We start from the raw sequence: 21,154 nt of genomic DNA on the forward strand, positions 1-21,154 counted from the left end.
CTAGACAATATTCAGCTCCATAGGCGTGGTTTTCTTAATAAATTTTTCTAGACAATATTCAGCTCCATAGGCGTGGTTTTCTTAATAAATTTTTCTAGACAATATTCAGCTCCATAGGCGTGGTTTTCTTAATACATTTTTCAAGCCAATATTCAGCTCCATAGGCGTGGTTTTCTTATTCTTAATACATTTTTCAAGCCAATATTCAGCTCCATAGGCGTGGTTTTCTTAATAAATTTTTCAAGCCAATATTCAGCTCCATAGGCGTGGTTTTCTTAATAAATTTTCAAGCCAATATTCAGCTCCATAGGCGTGGTTTTCTTAATAAATTTTTCAAGCCAATATTCAGCTCCATAGGCGTGGTTTTCTTAATAAATTTTTTAAGCCAATATTCAGCTCCATAGGCGTGGTTTTCTTAATAAATTTTCAAGCCAATATTCAGCTCCATAGGCGTGGTTTTCTTAATAAATTTTCAAGCCAATATTCAGCTCCATAGGCGTGGTTTTCTTAATAAATTTTCAAGCCAATATTCAGCTCCATAGGCGTGGTTTTCTTAATAAATTTTTCAAGCCAATATTCAGCTCCATAGGCGTGGTTTTCTTAATAAATTTTTCAAGCCAATATTCAGCTCCATAGGCGTGGTTTTCTTAATAAATTTTTCTAGACAATATTCAGCTCCATAGGCGTGGTTTTCTTAATAAATTTTTCTAGACAATATTCAGCTCCATAGGCGTGGTTTTCTTAATAAATTTTTCTAGACAATATTCAGCTCCATAGGCGTGGTTTTCTTAATAAATTTTTCTAGACAATATTCAGCTCCATAGGCGTGGTTTTCTTAATAAATTTTTCTAGACAATATTCAGCTCCATAGGCGTGGTTTTCTTAATAAATTTTTCTAGACAATATTCAGCTCCATAGGCGTGGTTTTCTTAATAAATTTTTCTAGACAATATTCAGCTCCATAGGCGTGGTTTTCTTAATAAATTTTTCTAGACAATATTCAGCTCCATAGGCGTGGTTTTCTTAATAAATTTTTCTAGACAATATTCAGCTCCATAGGCGTGGTTTTCTTAATAAATTTTTCTAGACAATATTCAGCTCCATAGGCGTGGTTTTCTTAATAAATTTTTCTAGACAATATTCAGCTCCATAGGCGTGGTTTTCTTAATAAATTTTTCTAGACAATATTCAGCTCCATAGGCGTGGTTTTCTTAATAAATTTTTCTAGACAATATTCAGCTCCATAGGCGTGGTTTTCTTAATAAATTTTTCTAGACAATATTCAGCTCCATAGGCGTGGTTTTCTTAATAAATTTTTCTAGACAATATTCAGCTCCATAGGCGTGGTTTTCTTAATAAATTTTTCTAGACAATATTCAGCTCCATAGGCGTGGTTTTCTTAATAAATTTTTCTAGACAATATTCAGCTCCATAGGCGTGGTTTTCTTAATAAATTTTTCTAGACAATATTCAGCTCCATAGGCGTGGTTTTCTTAATAAATTTTTCTAGACAATATTCAGCTCCATAGGCGTGGTTTTCTTAATAAATTTTTCTAGACAATATTCAGCTCCATAGGCGTGGTTTTCTTAATAAATTTTTCTAGACAATATTCAGCTCCATAGGCGTGGTTTTCTTAATAAATTTTTCTAGACAATATTCAGCTCCATAGGCGTGGTTTTCTTAATAAATTTTTCTAGACAATATTCAGCTCCATAGGCGTGGTTTTCTTAATAAATTTTTCTAGACAATATTCAGCTCCATAGGCGTGGTTTTCTTAATAAATTTTTCTAGACAATATTCAGCTCCATAGGCGTGGTTTTCTTAATAAATTTTTCAGCTCCATAGGCGTGGTTTTCTTAATAAATTTTTCAGCTCCATAGGCGTGGTTTTCTTAATAAATTTTTCAGCTCCATAGGCGTGGTTTTCTTAATAAATTTTTCAGCTCCATAGGCGTGGTTTTCTTAATAAATTTTTCAGCTCCATAGGCGTGGTTTTCTTAATAAATTTTTCAGCTCCATAGGCGTGGTTTTCTTAATAAATTTTTCAGCTCCATAGGCGTGGTTTTCTTAATAAATTTTTCAGCTCCATAGGCGTGGTTTTCTTAATAAATTTTTCAGCTCCATAGGCGTGGTTTTCTTAATAAATTTTTCAGCTCCATAGGCGTGGTTTTCTTAATAAATTTTTCAGCTCCATAGGCGTGGTTTTCTTAATAAATTTTTCAGCTCCATAGGCGTGGTTTTCTTAATAAATTTTTCAGCTCCATAGGCGTGGTTTTCTTAATAAATTTTTCAGCTCCATGGGCGTGGTTTTCTTAATAAATTTTTCAGCTCCATAGGCGTGGTTTTCTTAATAAATTTTTCAGCTCCATAGGCGTGGTTTTCTTAATAAATTTTTCAGCTCCATAGGCGTGGTTTTCTTAATAAATTTTTCAGCTCCATAGGCGTGGTTTTCTTAATAAATTTTTCAGCTCCATAGGCGTGGTTTTCTTAATAAATTTTTCAGCTCCATAGGCGTGGTTTTCTTAATAAATTTTTCAGCTCCATAGGCGTGGTTTTCTTAATAAATTTTTCAGCTCCATAGGCGTGGTTTTCTTAATAAATTTTTCAGCTCCATAGGCGTGGTTTTCTTAATAAATTTTTCAGCTCCATAGGCGTGGTTTTCTTAATAAATTTTTCAGCTCCATAGGCGTGGTTTTCTTAATAAATTTTTCAGCTCCATAGGCGTGGTTTTCTTAATAAATTTTTCAGCTCCATAGGCGTGGTTTTCTTAATAAATTTTTCAGCTCCATAGGCGTGGTTTTCTTAATAAATTTTTCAGCTCCATAGCCGTGGTTTTCTTAATAAATTTTTCAGCTCCATAGGCGTGGTTTTCTTAATAAATTTTTCAGCTCCATAGGCGTGGTTTTCTTAATAAATTTTTCAGCTCCATAGGCGTGGTTTTCTTAATAAATTTTTCAGCTCCATAGGCGTGGTTTTCTTAATAAATTTTTCAGCTCCATAGGCGTGGTTTTCTTAATAAATTTTTCAGCTCCATAGGCGTGGTTTTCTTAATAAATTTTTCAGCTCCATAGGCGTGGTTTTCTTAATAAATTTTTCAGCTCCATAGGCGTGGTTTTCTTAATAAATTTTTCAGCTCCATAGGCGTGGTTTTCTTAATAAATTTTTCAGCTCCATAGGCGTGGTTTTCTTAATAAATTTTTCAGCTCCATAGGCGTGGTTTTCTTAATAAATTTTTCAGCTCCATAGGCGTGGTTTTCTTAATAAATTTTTCAGCTCCATAGGCGTGGTTTTCTTAATAAATTTTTCAGCTCCATAGGCGTGGTTTTCTTAATAAATTTTTCAGCTCCATAGGCGTGGTTTTCTTAATAAATTTTTCAGCTCCATAGGCGTGGTTTTCTTAATAAATTTTTCAGCTCCATAGGCGTGGTTTTCTTAATAAATTTTTCAGCTCCATAGGCGTGGTTTTCTTAATAAATTTTTCAGCTCCATAGGCGTGGTTTTCTTAATAAATTTTTCAGCTCCATAGGCGTGGTTTTCTTAATAAATTTTTCAGCTCCATAGGCGTGGTTTTCTTAATAAATTTTTCAGCTCCATAGGCGTGGTTTTCTTAATAAATTTTTCAGCTCCATAGGCGTGGTTTTCTTAATAAATTTTTCAGCTCCATAGGCGTGGTTTTCTTAATAAATTTTTCAGCTCCATAGGCGTGGTTTTCTTAATAAATTTTTCAGCTCCATAGGCGTGGTTTTCTTAATAAATTTTTCAGCTCCATAGGCGTGGTTTTCTTAATAAATTTTTCAGCTCCATAGGCGTGGTTTTCTTAATAAATTTTTCAGCTCCATAGGCGTGGTTTTCTTAATAAATTTTTCAGCTCCATAGGCGTGGTTTTCTTAATAAATTTTTCAGCTCCATAGGCGTGGTTTTCTTAATAAATTTTTCAGCTCCATAGGCGTGGTTTTCTTAATAAATTTTTCAGCTCCATAGGCGTGGTTTTCTTAATAAATTTTTCAGCTCCATAGGCGTGGTTTTCTTAATAAATTTTTCAGCTCCATAGGCGTGGTTTTCTTAATAAATTTTTCAGCTCCATAGGCGTGGTTTTCTTAATAAATTTTTCAGCTCCATAGGCGTGGTTTTCTTAATAAATTTTTCAGCTCCATAGGCGTGGTTTTCTTAATAAATTTTTCAGCTCCATAGGCGTGGTTTTCTTAATAAATTTTTCAGCTCCATAGGCGTGGTTTTCTTAATAAATTTTTCAGCTCCATAGGCGTGGTTTTCTTAATAAATTTTTCAAGCCAATATTCAGCTCCATAGGCGTGGTTTTCTTAATAAATTTTTCAAGCCAATATTCAGCTCCATAGGCGTGGTTTTCTTAATAATTGTTTTAACATAAGCATGTTCACATTGTATTAATACATATTTTATTTTTTAGTAAAATCTACACCCTTCCTCGTTATGCTCACTGTCAGCTATTTGCGTGCATATAGAAATTAAAATCATGTGTTATTTCCTGTGTTTTATTTGACTTAAAATTCATTCTCTATTTAATCAAATATTCAATTAAAATTTTAGCTGAATTCGGGTCTATCTATTATAATCTTTTGTTTTCCCCTAATTCTTTTTGTTACCCACACCTACCTTTTTACTATTGACCAATTCATTTTGTTTTATGGTTAGTTTCGTCGCAATTCCCTAAAGCATTTCATATCATTGTCCGTTTGTACAGCGTTTTAAATTATTAATAATATTTGATTGGTAACCGCCTCGGTAGACAATGCCATCCCTGTTTTGGGGTTAACCTTAAACTTGTTTGACCACGTATCACGGAAGGAGGGAAGCCCAAGAGGGTGGCAGAAGGATGACATTGCCACTCGGATCGATGTCAATTGTCGTTGTCGCATGACAGACAGGTCATGAATTTATTTTTTTAAATCCCTTCAGTTAGTCTTTGTTTTAAAGTTTCGCGCAGCGGTTGTATTAATAATAACAAAATTACTCCCACATATAATACAGAGAGAGTAGAGCGTTTTGTTCGCCGGATAGCCGAAGTGCAAAGAGACACGTGCAGTGTTATTTTTATCGATTTTTTAATTGTACATACGCATATATGTATGTCAGTTATTGGTTTACACATTGTTTGATTGCTTTTTTTAAATCTGTTTAAAAAGAAAGTTTTAATGTTTATGAATCTGTAAACCAATATGGAAAATCGTCAGTTTTTTGACCACATCATTAGAAATATTGACGATATTTTTGGTAAGTGGGGATAAACGTTCTGTAATTTAAAATATAAAATACAATATATTATTATGGTGATTGATGTTTTTGTATCAGTGGAGACATTTAATTGACAATTCGCGTTTTCGTGCTAATTTTTATTTTCTATTCTGGTCACGTGATGAAAGTGAATATGCGAATTTACATGAATACTTTGTCCATCAAAAATTTACAACAATCTTCAAAAAAAAAATAATAACATTAATATTACATACATATCGTCGGTGTCATGCTTAAGTGTTCCATACGCCATTTTTAACATTTTGAGATAAAGGTACCGTACAAGGTTTTGAACAAAGCTCTTTCAGATTTTTTGGTCGGTTTTTCTCTATCTCTTATAGTTTCTGAGATATTCCAGTAGATATGCCAGTATGTTCCATATCCGCTTTGTGAACCAAAACATCTTGTCGTTTTGTTCCATATCCATAAAGCCTGGCATATGGAACAAAAAAACTTTGAACTTTTTAGTTCCATATCCTCGTCGTTTGGCGTATGGAACAAAAAGGGACAAAAACGAATTGTTCCGCACCAAAAATGATGGCGTTTGGAACAAAAAATTGCCCTTTTTTGCCAAGTTACGAATAATGTGGCGTATGGAACAAATTGTTTTAAAGGACTTGGTTTAAAAACTGAAGAATAATAGTTTCGAAATCGAAATATTTTTGAATATTGTATTGTTATATGAAAACGAAAATTTATCAATCGTTTAAACAAAAAATCTCTAGTTTAAAGACAAAATTTTGATGCAAGTTCACTTCCATTCGACTTGAAGCTAGTGTGGACACCAAATACAAAAATGGTATTATAAGAAAAACGAGTTTAAATATTTTATGTTACCTTAGAAATGCAAAATATCAATCCTTTTTGTCCGATCGAATTTTTTACCACAAAAAAGTAATGATAAGTGGAGGCAATCCCTTAAATAAATGTTAAGGAAACCTAGAATTATGGTCCTTATTGTATTTATATGAGAAAAATAAATGTTTCCTTTAAAGTCCTGATTTTTAAACTCCACAGTAGCACTTCATATAAGGTAGGTGGAACACGAATCATAAAAAGTATTCTATGAGATTAGTTAAGTAGAACTGAGCTCTTAAAGTATTGGATAATTCCACCATTTTTATCCTTTATGGCCTTAAACATTAACTTGAGTGTTTCTCGAATCTGGCAAATGGCGTATGGAACACTTAAGCATGACACCGACGATATGTATAATGATACTGATAACATGTAAATGCACCTTTTTAAGAATCTAGCTTAGAATTAAAATATGCAGTATAATAATTTTCGGTAAATACTCTACATATTTTACAAGATTAATACAACGCTAACATGTCATAAAGTTCGCACCTTTGTCGTTACTTTGTGTTTCTGTCTACATTCTGTGAATGTTTAGAAAATGAGTTGTCAAATGACAGACACAAAAGCATCAGTTGGCTTTGCCCATAGAGATATACATACCTGTGTGAATTGAGACTTCCGTCTATACACAGATCGACTACCAAAATACTTTTTCCCAAAAATTATGTATCTAGAGGGATTTCTCATAATTCTGCTTTCCCTTTTGTCTAGAAAAATATATAATACTTTTGGGGTATTTATATTAAATTTTATTTCAAATAAAGCGCAACAGTTTTGAACTTTGGAAGTGGTTCATTCCCTTCGTAAGTTATCATGCCAACAGATATTGTAGTTGAACACTGTAGGATTCTTTAGAGACCTTATGTCAAAGAGAATGGACTTGCCCACGAAAGAACATATCGTTGTAATCAAAATCACACAGCAACTAGTTGTACTTATCACTTTAAAAAAATTTAAACAAATTTTATTGGCTTATTTTGAAGTACAGTTTTGCTCCGATCAACTTGAACATTTTTGTGGCATACCAGAGTGGCAAAATTGGCTGAGATAATTCCGTTCAAAGTGAAGAACACGTCGTGTGTTTGGTGTAAAGGCTCAATGAAATGACATTTTTGAAGTCGGTGCCAACGATAGCTCGAAGACGAATGGACCGATTTTCGTATATTTTGGTGGGCTTATAAATACATAAAAATCTTGTCTTTAAGCGAGGCAGATATTTTTTAAAATGTTTTGACCCATTTTTTGACAAAATACGCTTAATTTTTTTTTTTCGTTAAAATCGAAATTTTGATTTTGACAGGTCACAATTTGTTTCAAATAGATTTTTTAAAATTCTCTTTGTTCTAAGACAAGGATCGGTCCATTCGTTTTCGGGCTATCGTTGGCACCACAAAACAATTTTACAAAAAAAAAAAAAAAAAAAAAAAAAACGAGTAAAAAAGTATCAGACGACTTTGCCGACAGAGGCATACCCTCAGCATGGGTGGATTGAAACAGTTTTTTCCTAAAAAAAACCTTATGTATTTAGGGGGCTTTTCAAAATTTTGATTAAAGCTCACACATTTGCGGAGGATATCTATTGATAGGTCTTTTGTACCATACTTGCCTAAGCAAAACATAATATTGATGTAAACAGAGCCATTAGGAAAACCTTCTGTAAAAGACCCTTAACCACACAAAAATTTTGAACATTGGTACCAAGATTGGACCGATACGGCCCACATTTGAACACAAAGGAAATATTTAGAGATCAACAGTTTGGACCCAATGGATTCCTACGATTATGAGATGTAGCGCGTACTATTGTAGAGAATATTTTCGAACTTGTGTGGGGGAGGTACCGAAAGGATTGGACCTATAAGCACACCTTCAAATTTCATCTAATATTCGAAGAAATATTTCGATACCCAAAGTGTGGACGAACGCAATATTCGGTTCGAGCTCTCCAGCCACTAGGGTGCCATAGAGGTTTTTTACAACTCTTGGGCTGTTTTCTCAAGAAGTATGGACTTGCCCCTGAAATAACTTTTACTGCCATAATTGAGGCAGCGAATGCAAGTTGCTTCAACAAAAATCAAAGTAATTCGAGATCCGGTCTTAAAGTCAATTTATCCGAAATTTGTGTGAGAGGTACCCGAAGGAATGGATAAATATAGTCCATATTTGAACCTGATCTATATCTGGTAGAGTTATCATGCGCACAATTTTTCCGAACATTTTTGAACTTTTGTGGGGGAGGTACCTGAAGGAGTAGACCTATATGGCTTATCTTCGAACTGAAACTAATTTTGGACAAAATATTATGAAGGCCAAATTTTATACCGAAACGGTCGACCTGTTCGAGAGTTATCTGGCGCTCCGACCACTACACACCCTGTCATAGTGTTTTTTTTGCACCTTTCAGGCTATTTTCTCAGGTAGTATGGGGGGCAGTGAATACAATTTGTTACAACAAAAATCAAAGCGATTTGAGAGCTGGTCCTAAACTGAACTTTTTCGAAATTTTGTGTGGGAGGTACGCGAAGGAGTGGACCGATTGAGCCCATATTGGGACGTCTGGTAGAAATTTCACGATCTGCAAAGTATGGATCAAATAGGTAACTCCCTTCAAGAGTTATCGGAAGGAGTGGACCGATATAACCCATCTTCGAACTTAAACTAAGTTTGGACAAAGCCCAATTTTGGACCGAATCGGTTGATCCGTTCGAGAGTTATCGTGCGCTCCAGCCAGACAGACAGACGGACGGACATGGCTAAGTATCAAATTGTAGCCATTTCGGTGTAAACCTTCAAAATACCGAAAATCGGGAGGTACTGTTCTATGGCGACTGTATGAAGGCGTGGACCTATACCGACAAAATTCATAGGGAAAGTTTTAGACCCCAAATGAAGAATAAATACCAAATTTCAGCCATTTCGGTGGATTATTGAGGCTATAACCTTCAAAATACCGAAAATCGGGAGGTACCGTTATATGGGAGCTATACCAAAACGTGCACCGATATAGTCCATTTGAAATACCAAACATCCTGACGGATGGACAGAGGGACATGGTTATGTCGACTTATAATTTTACCCTGATCAAGAATATATATACTTTATAGGGTCTCCGATGAATATTTCGATGTGTTACAAACGGAATGACAAATTTAATTATAGGGTATACAAAATATTTAAAAATGGTTACATTTAAAGGTAATATAATTTTTGTCATTCCGGATGTAGCTAATTAATATTAAAATGATCTCCGCCCTAATAGGCTTAATTTTCAAATAAATAAGAATCAGCTGAAACGAGGCTGGGGTTTGAACCCACGTCCTTGAAAAATATATTAAAGGTGTTGTTACGGCGTGTTAGCGTCCAGAACCAAACTCATAACTGTCGAAGGCTGCCCTACCCAGCAAAAATACTCATTACAAATTGACCTACTAACTCATTATTTTAACAAGGGCATGTCACTAGAAATCAGTAGTTATTTTTTGGCCACTAAAAAGTAGATAAATAAGTAGTTACGACTTGAAGTAACCAGAGAGTAACTACTTCATTACCTATTTTTTAGTGGCCAAAAAATAATTACTGATTTCTAGTGAAATGTCCTTGTTAAAATAATGATTTAGTAGTTCAATTTGTAACGAGTATTTTTGCTGGGTAAAAAGCTCATCACTCATGGGAAAAAAGCTCAAAGCCACACGCAGAGAAAAAATATTTTACGCTTTTGTTGGAACAAAAATATCTGTTTTGGTTCCAAAAATGTATTTGTTTTGTTCAAACATTGTAATCCAAATCCAAAAATACCATCTTTTGTTCCAAACATAGAAAACAAAAACAACTTTCGAATTTCCGCAATATTGTAAAAAATCGATAACAATACCGTTTGTAGGAAATATCATAATCTAATTTTGTTTACAAAAAGTATTGTCAACCCAGAAAACCAGTCAATAAATTTTTGATTTGAGTGTATATACTTCTCATATACACTTTTCACATAACTTGGATATAAATGTCGCGTATAATATTGCAATCATTGATGAACACAATACATGGTTTGCTGCATTGGCTGACAACAAAGACAAACAAAAAGCCACAAGCACCCACCACAACATAAGGAATAACCATAACAAACTCCGGTATAACACCAAACCTCAAAGCACAATGAAGATAGAAGAATGAAACAAAACAGAAACAAATAAAAACAAGAGTCTCCTTGTTGGTATACATACACACAAAAACATAGATAAGGGCATCATGTCATACAAACAAAACTCACCATAATTGTTTTTTTCAACACGGCATCGAATAGCGAGAGAAGAGAAGAAATTGTCAAAGAAAAGAGAGAACTATTGTCCAGTTGACAAAAACAATTTTTGGATTTAACAAAACCCAATTGTTGGAATCACAATACTACATTTGGAATTTAACAATATCTTTACAATACATATTTTGCTCTTCGAATATTGTTGAATCAATCATATTTTTTTCTCTGCGTGCATACAGTTTGAAATAGGAAAAAAGCTCATCACTATAAAAAACACATTACATGTGAGAAATGCTGGTATGTCTGATAACCTGCTACCAACAGCGAAACCAGGTCAATGATGGTGGTTGTGTGGGTTCGAAACGTCGGCTTTCCGTTTTCACTTACAAAAAATCTTCGACTCCAACGTGAAATTAATTAAAAATAGTTGCTCTTTTTGGTCACCCTAAAAACGTAATTAAAGCAAAGACGTAACATACAACGCACACATTTTTATAGAACTGAAATATTTTTTTTTGGTTTGAAATAAAAATATATATTTTGACAGCAAGAGAAACATCATCTGGTCTTACTACGTCACCTGGTTATTGGATCATGGTGTATGTAGTATGCTATATTACTTCTAACAGAAGTTGCTACTGCGAATATTACTATTCCCATAATACTATGTCTGTTCCAGAACCTGAAAGAATCTACTATTTTTTACTACGATAACAGTTTTTCCTTTATGTTATAGGAAAAATAGCAAAAATTAGTAGATTCTTGCAGTTCTGGAACAGACCAACTATTGCTTATCATTAACAACAGCACTTTGCTTTTTTTTGCAACACCACTATTTTTGTTTGTTTGTGTAAATGTGATGAATATGGTCGAATCATATTTTAAAATTTTTGTTCTTTAAAAATGTAAAAGAAATAGTTAAATAATTTATTTAATTTCTTTAGGATTCTAAATATTTATATCGTTTTTATTTTATTTCGATATTTTCCATTATAGGGCTACAATAAGTGTGTTCTATTTTATTGTTGTTCGTTCGTTCTTCTGTTTTGTAAATAATAGTTCAAATAATACTAATATTTGTTATAATGTGTGATAACAATAGATGGCGTTGTATGTGTTAATCTAAATCAACAAAAAGTTTTTAAAGATTTTGTTTTCAAAAAAATAAATGAAGACAAAAATTCAACATGAATCCTTATTCTGCACTTCTCTGCATTCTTTCCTCTTCTTTTGTCTTCTTTTCACTACAAATTCAATTCCAACACCTTTAACCCGAACCTCCAAAATAAACCAAAATGAAATATACAATATCCACCCTACTGTCCACCTTAGTTCCAGACGATTTGCACAGTTCCAGGCGTTGGTTGAAAAATTCGGATATACAACGTACTTTGGATCGTTGCTTCAGTGTGATACAGGAATCAAGCAAGGTATGGAGTGGTGCCACAGCCTCGGCTTTGGCTCAAAAGAAACCACTTTCGGATAAAAATTCCTTACAAGTTGCCGTCACAGGATATTTGAGTCGTTTTATGAAACCCTCAGTCTATGAGAAAATAAAGAGACGCCAAACACGCTTGGATCACAATCTCTTCGATGTGATATGGCCGGCCTTAAGAAAAACTTCGAAAGAGAGACACTTAGAAGAGGACATTAATTGTGGTACAATAGCTCCTGATTTTGATGTCTATGTGGTGTTTCAGGAGTTTATGGTGCCTCTGATCAAGGATATGCATTGCATGAGTGTTACGGCAGACTTTAAGCCACATCCCCGCATAGCTTATTTTCCCATGCAAAATGCTGAACGACTTAACACCGCCTATTTTACATTTGAAGATGAATCGAATTTGGTGGTACGCTGTCTGGTGGAGTGTTCCAGAAATTTAGATACCTTTGAATTGCCATTAAATCTGACTATTGGACAAATCGAACAAGCTGAACGTTTAATAATGGCCAAAATATTTACCACCGCCTTTATAGAGGCCATAGATGAAGAAGAACCTGGCAGTTATTACACCTTGACTGAGGTGCTGGAAGATAATTCTGAAGTGTATGACATGCTAAATGAATATGGCCTTCTTATACCTTTGCTTGATCAAAAAGATCCGGTACAACAGGCTGAGTCAATAGCCTTTCATGGTGCTCTATGGCCATATGGTCGTGGGGTCTATGTCAGTGCCTCCAATAACATGGCATTGTGGCTAAATTGTGAAGAACATTTGCGCATAATTTCCACCACCACATCCAAAGATGCTGCTGACATTGGTTCGGTGTATACCAGAGTTGGCCGTTGTATATCGTTCCTGGAGCAGCAGTTACATTTCAAGGAAAGCTATTTGCTGGGCTATTTACAATCTAGACCATCATACCTGGGCACCGGTCTAAAAATGACCACAATTGTACGTCTGCCAAATCTCATGAAAGAAATGGACAATTTACGACATCTTTGCTCAGTGCGCGGCTTGGCTCTCACCACCAATCGCAATTCGAAATTAAGTGTGCGCCTTATCAATATGCAATCGATGGGTTCGGTAGAACATATGCTCTTCCAGGATTACTGTACGGCAGTAACGAATATTTTGTCGTTGGAAAAGGACATGTCGTTGACAAATTCCAAACACATTGCCTCAATGTTGGTGAAAATATTTCGTCGTAAGAAAAATAGTTTAGCCGAACGCCACTAAATGCCAATTGTTGATTGATGACCGACCACCTTCCCAATCCTAAAAAGCTTATACCCACCTCTGAAGCCAAATTATGAAATGTGTAAATACAAAATAAACTTCAACACCCACCAAAAATGTATTATACAATTAAATGAATACCAAAAACAAAAAAACAAGTCCTCTGTTATCTCCCTGCTTTTTGTTCCTGATTTTTTGTTGTCAGAAACGCAAAAACAAAAACCAATTACAAAACCAGATTCGTAAGTTTCTTTTTACATATCCCTCTATATATATTTTCGATGTTCAATTTTTATTTCATGTCCTGTCTAAAAAAATTTATTTTTATTTGCTTTTTCAAAATTTAATTTTTGTATTTATATTCATTTTATCGTCTTACTTGTATAGTTTATAAAAAAATAATAATGCACATTAAAAACCTTTTTACGGGTATTATAATAATATTATTATTAATTATTAGTAATATAATTCAAAATACATATCGATCGATTCAATATTTATATTTTTAATCAAATCATTTCTCGGTTATAAGCATATCGCACCGATTCAACAAAAGGGTAGTCAATCAAAATTTTTAAATTTGCACTGTTTACTACAAAAAACGATACATAATGGTCTACACCATCCACTGTAAAAGCTCCCGTTATTTTTTCTACTCTTTCGTCAAAAATATCAATACATCACTCTTCCCACAAAAAAAAAAAAAAAAAAAACATTACCAAATAATGGGTTTTTAAAGAAGTTTTTGTTAGTCGCTACTAGAAGTAGAAAAATAAGCTAAAAACAAGTAAGAAGGTATTAATCTGCTGAAGTATGGATTTGTCCCCCATGCAAGTAAAAATTATCAGTCGGCAAATTAATAAAAGGTACATATATGCATGAATTACAACAACTAAAAAATTTACAAAAACAACATTGTTTTTATTAAAAATTAATTGTCAAAGAAAATATTGAATAATAGGGTTGTTCCAAAAATGTTCTCAGGAAAAACATAAATACATTTTGAAAATAAAGACGTATAGCAATAAAGACCCGAACAAATGCATTTTCCAAAAACATTTTGGTTACAGATGGCTACACAACACACTGGAATTGATAACAGCAATGCCAATCGTTTTTGATTCCCATTTCTCGCGGCAGAAAACATTAACGTCGTGTTTTGTGGCTGAAATTTATTTCTTCACTATTTCTTATTTTTTATTTAATAAAAAAACAAAAGTCAACGCCGTAAAATTCGAGTTTTAATGTTTTTCTTGTCAATATTCCAATGAATAACAGTTTTCGTTTAACAGAATGTTGCTATGATATCGTAGCAACAGAGGTTAACTCCCTCTACAGTTAATTTTTCACAATTGACTTTTCCTATCTTATAATATTGACATCTTTGTTGAAAATCCTCTAAAATATAACAAATTTGAATCAAAATGTAAATATAAAGCAAACAGAACTGTCGTTGGACATTGTTATTACACGTTTAGGGTGAAAAGCAGTATTGTATTGTAGCAAATTTTTAAATTTAAAATTTCATGAGTGGACCCTATTACATTTTGAAAACTAAATTTACAAAAAAGTAAGAATTTTGTGGCCTTTTTTGGACATTTATTGCAGAGGAGATACTTAGAGGAATGGACCGACATAGTCCATTATGGAAGTGGATCTGATTTTGGGTGTCATATGTTTTCGATAGATATCGCGGCCCCTAGTCATTTTAGTGGGTCATCGTATAACTTTTGGACTAGTATGCTAGGAAGCATGGACTTGTCCACGGAAAATATAATATCGGTGTACCCTATGATACCTCAATTTTAGAAGTTAAACTAAGTTTGGGCCAAATTTGTTCAAGAGATATCGTGCATACCCTTTAATTGGCATTTTTTAAATATTCGGGGAAGTACCGGAATTTGTGGACCGGTATTGTCTATCTTCGAAACTTTTACTGTCTTAATTGAGGCAAGGAAAGCAAATTGCTTCAACAAAAATCAAAGGGATTCGAGATCAGGTCTTAAAGTGAACTTATCAGAAATTTTGTGTGATAGGTACCCGAAGGAGTGGACAAATATAGTACATATTCGAACCTGATCTAACTTGGTAGATATATTAGGATGTGTAAAGTATGGACCAACTCGGTCACTCCCTTTAAGAATTATCGTGCGAACAATTTTTTTCCGAACATTTTTGATCTTTTGTGGGGACGTACATGAAGGAGTGGACCGATATGGCTTATCTTCGAACTTATACTATGTTTGGACAAAATATTACGAAGGCCAAAGTTTGGACCGAATCGGTTGATCCGTTCGAGAGTTATCTTGCGGTTCAACCAGGAAGTGTGGTATATTTTTTAGTAAGTATGGGCTTGTCCCTGATGAAACTTGTACCAACGCATGGGGGGTAGTGAATGCAAGTTGCTACATCAAAAGTCAAAGCCATTCGAAAGTTGGTCCTAAACTGAACTTTTCCAAAATTTTGTTTGGGAGGTACCCGAAGGAGTGGACCGATTGAGTCCATATTGGTACCTCATCTATGTCTAGTAGAAATTTTAGGATGAGCAAAGTATGACCTAAATCGGTTACTCCTTTCAGGAGTTATCGTGCGCACAAAATGTTCGAACATTTTTGAACTTTTGTGGGGGAGGTACCGGAAGGAGTGGACCGATATAACCCATCTTCGAATTTAAACTAAGTTTGGACAAAAGATTGCGATAGCCAACTTTACCCTAAAGGCTTAGGGTATAAATATACATATCGTCTGCTCCGTCGGAAAAGGTCGTAAGTCCCTTTTCATAAACTTTTCACGAAATTTTGTGGAGAGGTCGGGTTCCGACCAGAAGTGACCCTATTAGATGTTGGTTATGATCGAAAGGTGTGAAATGGACCAAAACCAAAATTTTTAACCCGATTTTGAAGCTGAACTGTAGGTTGTAGGACTTTAAGACATAGAATAAACTAGCAATTTAACATGGTGATCAGATAATAATTTGCGGTTTTAATGGACCAACACTTTTGGGTGAAAATTGGTAATTTTTCAAATATTTGGACTGGTATCCACGTTTCACTCACGCACATATGTTATATTTAAACAATTAAGTACAAGCATCAGTCGGCTTTGCGACAGAGATATACCCTCCGCCTGTGTGAATTGAAACGTCCATCTATTGACAATATCGAATCTTCGGATAACGAATTTTGTGGTCCCTTTTGGTATATTCGGTTTGAAGCTCAAAAGTGTTGGCGAGGATGTACTTGAAGGAATGGACGACATAGTCTATTTTAGAAGTGGATCTTATTATGGGAGTCATTCCTTTTGGTAAATATTGTGTCATTTCAGATGGTCTGAATGCATGGACTTGCCCACGAAAAACATAAACATATCGAGCGTTTTTACAGCTTTCGAGCTATTTTTTCAGGAACTATGGATTTGCCCATGAAAAAACATGCACTGTCGTAATGGAAGCGAAGAAATGTTGTTACAACAAAGATAAAAGCGATTCGATAGCAGGCCTTGGCACCGAAGGAGTTGACATATATAGCCGATTTTCGGACCTGATCTATGTCTCGTAGAAATATTACGATGCGCAAAGTATGAACCAAATCGGTAACTACCTTCGAGAGTTACCGTGTGCACCATTTTAGTGAAAAGTGTTGAACTTTTGTGGGGGAGGTACCTAAAAGAGTGGACCGATATGGATCATCTTCGAACGTAAATTAAGTTCCGACAAAATATTACGATGACCAAATTTTGGACCCAATCTGCAGGTCCGTTCGAGAGTTAACGTGCGCTCCAACCTCTACAATTGGTGCCATAGGGGTTTTTTTACAGCTCCGGGCTATTTTCTCAGGAAGTATGGACTTGCCCCTGATAAGACTTGTACTGCCGTAATGGGGACAGTAAATACAAGTTGTTACAACAAAAATTAAAACGATCAAAGCGCACCAGCCAGCCAGCCAGACAGACGGGCGGACATTGCTAAATCGACTCCAAATTGTCTGAAACGGATTTCGTCCAAACACACATGGGTTTTAAACCCATTATTTCATTGAGGCACATTTTGCACGTATGAAAGTGTATATACCCTCGTTAGCCTAAATGCTCCGTTGATGTCAATTATATTGATGAACATGGTCAGATAACAGAGTTTTAGCCTAATATATACGGTATCCCACCGTTTTAATTGTTTGTTGTGTATCCATTATCATGCTAGAGGACGTATTTAACCCACTTAGCGCCGAGAATTTTTTTTGCGAGAAAACTTAAAACTTTTTATGAAAATTATATTTTTGAGATTTTTTAAGCATTTTTTAATAAAATAACTTTATTCTTTAAAACGTATAGTTTTCCTGCAATCGGAGGGTTATATAGATGTATCCTTACATGCCAATCCCTTGGTTTTTGATTGAGAAAATACTCTTACTATATTTCTAACAAATCCCCGACTTTATATGATTCTAACATTTTTGATTAAATTTTTATCACATATTTAAATTTTTCATCAAAAGTCGAAAATTACAAAAAAGTCGATTTTTTTGTATAGCTTGGGTTTTTGGCCAATTGCGTGGAAATGCGTAAATCAAATGAAGCGTTATCAGAGTGAACTTACAGATAACAGACAATACTATAACAAAATGCAAAAAACCTTACAAAAATATTCGAAAAAACCAGAGTTTTACGTAAATTTTTGCAACCATTTTTTCTGGCGTTTGAACGATCAGTGGCTTTATCTGGGTTAAAAGATAATAATAATTGTGGATGATGATCGGATAGTATTTAGGGGTGAAAATGATCAAATGGTTTTAAAATTGGCATAAAATAATATTTGTTACATATTTTAATTTATGCAGGACCAATTTCGGTAAAATTGCTTATAATGCACGATGGGGCCAATGACAGGTTTTCGAGGCAACAAATCACTGGGGCAAGCTAGACCTTCCAAATTTTGTACAGATGTTTATAATGGGCTTAGAAACTAATATGCCAAATTTGGTTCATATCGGTTCATATATACATATAGCTGCCGTATATATGTTCGCCCGATTTCAAGCAATTGATAGACCAAACACGCAAATTCTGCCCAATTTGTATGCGATTTGGAAAATACCACGGAATTAGGACTACAAATAAGTTTGCCAAGTTATATTGAAATCGGTTCAGATTTTGATATTGCTCCCATATATATTTTCGCCCGATTTTGGTGCACCAATCCCGCTATGTATGTCCAATCTTGATGAAATTTGAAATGTGTGACGGATTTTGGTCTAGAAATATTTTTGGCAAATCATATTGAAATTACAATAAAATTTGGAAAATGTTACGGAATTCGGACTACAAATAAGTTTGTCAAGTTATATTGAAATCGGTTCAGATATAGAAATAGCTTCCCTATATAGATATGTTCAAATTTCATGGTTTTGTCTGTGGTTTGTTATAAGTTAATAAAAAAGGTTCCAAATTTAGTAAAAATCGGCTAAGATTCCGCCACAAAAGCCAAAGTTTGCGATATCTTTGAAATTGTATATTTTTATTATTATATACGTCTATTAAATTTTTCCGAAATCCAATTGGTAACATTAATGGGTTTCCGATTATTCGCCAACCAAAACATAAAAATGTCCATATTTTTAAGTATTACGACATCTGAAATCAGATTTTTATGAAAAGGCGCAGATAGGCGCAGCTAATTTTTTCACAAAATGATAGTACACATTAATACCTTTCACCACATATATATCATATCCTAGATCTATCTAGATCTCAAAAGTTATACTCCAGAGAACACATGGATAACAAAGCCAAATACTCCAAAAAAGACATAACATCTTAACTCAAAAATACATTTACCACACATAACATTTTTATTACTTGTTAACTCTATCTTACTTTACATACCCATTGAAGAGCTTTCCATGTTTAAAAAATATAAAAATGTTGAAATGTTCTTTTTGGCGCCTAAAACGCTTTCACTACTTATTTATAATGAATGTTGGAAAATTATGCATAAGAAAATATGTCACCATTGCCAGATCAGTATGTCGCTATGTGGTGTTACCAGATTGATTTATTTTTTTATTTTTAGTGATTCAGAGTGTTGGCAATCGAAATCCGTCATTATTTTTTTCAAATTGTTCACTTCAAAAATTGACTTTTTGCCTCGAAAACCTGCTATTGGCCCCATCGTGTAATGTAGAGAAAGAAACTGTTGACCGGAAACATCAATCTTTTTATTTTGCAAAGCACAAAGGACGTATTACGTATGAGCACATCATAAAATACTTGAATTTCTTTCAAAATATTAGGTAAGATATCAACAAAAAAACAATAAAAAATTGGGATTTTTTCACAAATTTTGCAATATGTGTTATATTTGGACACATGTAGCATCCCATTTAGTATCAATGAAAAGCCAGAAGTCCATCTTTCATAATCAGTTCGCTTATAGAGGAAAATAGATTTCAAATGTAAATTTTCGTTCGCACATTTTTGTTCAAAAGTTTGGTCCACTTGCTCCGCCAAAAATCTTCTGATTATCATCCAAAGGTGTATGCTAGTTCTTTGCACTGTACCCCCACCATGGATGACGTTAAACATTATATCTGAACTACATTTGCTGTAGTATTCTTTTAGTCGTAGTATTCTTACGACCTTTTCGTACTCAAATTTGTACGTTTTGTGGACTTACGACCTTTTCCGACAAGGGCAAAACATATAGAAAACGCGACATACTTCCATTTTCTGTGTATAATACGACGTGTTTTGACTTGTTCTATCAACCTCTAACAAAAACGCGATTTCCAAAAAAAGTGGCGTTACGACCTTTTCCGACGGAGCAGATAATTTGCACACACTTCAATATTTATACCCTACAGCACTATGTGGACGGGTATTATAAGTTGGTTTTGGTCAAAAAGTTTGTAGCGCATCGAAATAATGGTCGTAGACCCATACATATATATACCAAAATGAATGTCTCGACGAGCTGAGTCGATCTTGCTATGTGTGTCCGTCCGTCTGTCAATCTAAAATTTGTAATCACGCTACAGGTAGCAGATTTGATCGGATCGTCACCAAATTTTGGGTGTTCATGGGGGTCCCGGAGGGGAAGAATCCTATGATTGTCGGATAACATTTAGGGGTCGGAATGGGCAAAAAGTTATTTGGTGAAAAAGTCAAAGTTTTTTCCAAAGCGAATATCTCAGCTTCTATAAGGGGTATACCAAAAGCAAAACCTGACAATAAAAGTAGAAAATATCACCTTTCTAACTATGTAAAGCAGTTTGTCGTAGGTGGTCAAGCAACGAAGATATCACAATAGTCGCAAATAAAACCCAACTTTTCATTTCAGCTATTTTAATTATAATGACGAATATCACAGCTTTGGTTGGGGACTTTCCAAAAGCAAAGCCTGACTATGAAAGTAGAAAATCCCATCTTTACAATGATGCAAAATAGTTGGCGTAGGTCGCCAAATAACGGAGATATCGTCATAGCCGGTAATACATCCCATTTATCCATTTTTTTGAAATCACGCTACAGGTCGCAATTTTGATCGAATTGTCACCAAATTTTGGGTGTTGATGGGGGTCCCGGAGGTGTAGAAGACTACTGATTTTGGTGATGGCCGGATAATATTCAGGGGCCACAAAAACCTTATTTGAAGAAAAAGTCAACGTTTTATTCCAAAGCAAATATCTCAGCGTCTATAAGGGATATACCTAAAGAAAATCCTGAAAATGAAAGTAGAAAATATCACCTTTTTAACGATGTAAAGTAGGTTGTCGTAGATGGTCAAACAACGAAAATGTCGCAATAGTCGCTAACTAAACCCAACTTTTCATTTCTATGATTGTTATTATAATGACGAATATCACACCTTTAGTTTAGGACCTTCCAAAAGCAAAGCCTGGCTATGAAAGTATTCCATCTTTACAATGATGCAAAGTAGATTGGATGTCTTAGATCCTATTGGGCTGACGAAGGCGGCCGCTCCTGTTCGATACCAAAACCTTGATTAAATGCGCCTTGCATATTCTCAGTACGCTGTCTGTATTAGTTACTAGGTTTCCTTCGTCATCTTTGCAGGATAATATGCCTACGC

General features: G+C 34.5%; 1 protein-coding gene across 46 annotated transcripts in view; it reads left to right on the forward strand.

The window, feature by feature from the left end:
- The window catches only part of LOC141386969 (uncharacterized), a 162,274-nt gene that overhangs the window by 123,313 nt on the left and 17,807 nt on the right, over positions 1 to 21,154 (forward strand). For 24 of the 46 annotated variants that reach the window (XM_073955893.1, XM_073955901.1, XM_073955903.1 and 21 more), the window contains one exon: positions 11,720 to 13,036. The exons of 18 other annotated variants lie outside the window; for them this stretch is intronic. In XM_073955893.1, coding sequence (XP_073811994.1) covers positions 11,720 to 13,036 — 1,317 coding nt within the window. Of the gene's footprint in view, positions 1 to 4,705; positions 5,251 to 11,719; positions 13,311 to 21,154 lie in introns of those variants that run through there. 4 more of the 46 variants (XR_012408450.1, XR_012408451.1, XM_073955944.1 and 1 more) reach the window with 3 other exon arrangements.

The sequence above is a fragment of the Musca autumnalis genome, unplaced genomic scaffold (genome assembly GCF_047663935.1).
Source record: "Musca autumnalis isolate F117 unplaced genomic scaffold, ASM4766393v1 scaffold_5, whole genome shotgun sequence".
NCBI lineage: Eukaryota > Metazoa > Arthropoda > Insecta > Diptera > Muscidae > Musca > Musca autumnalis.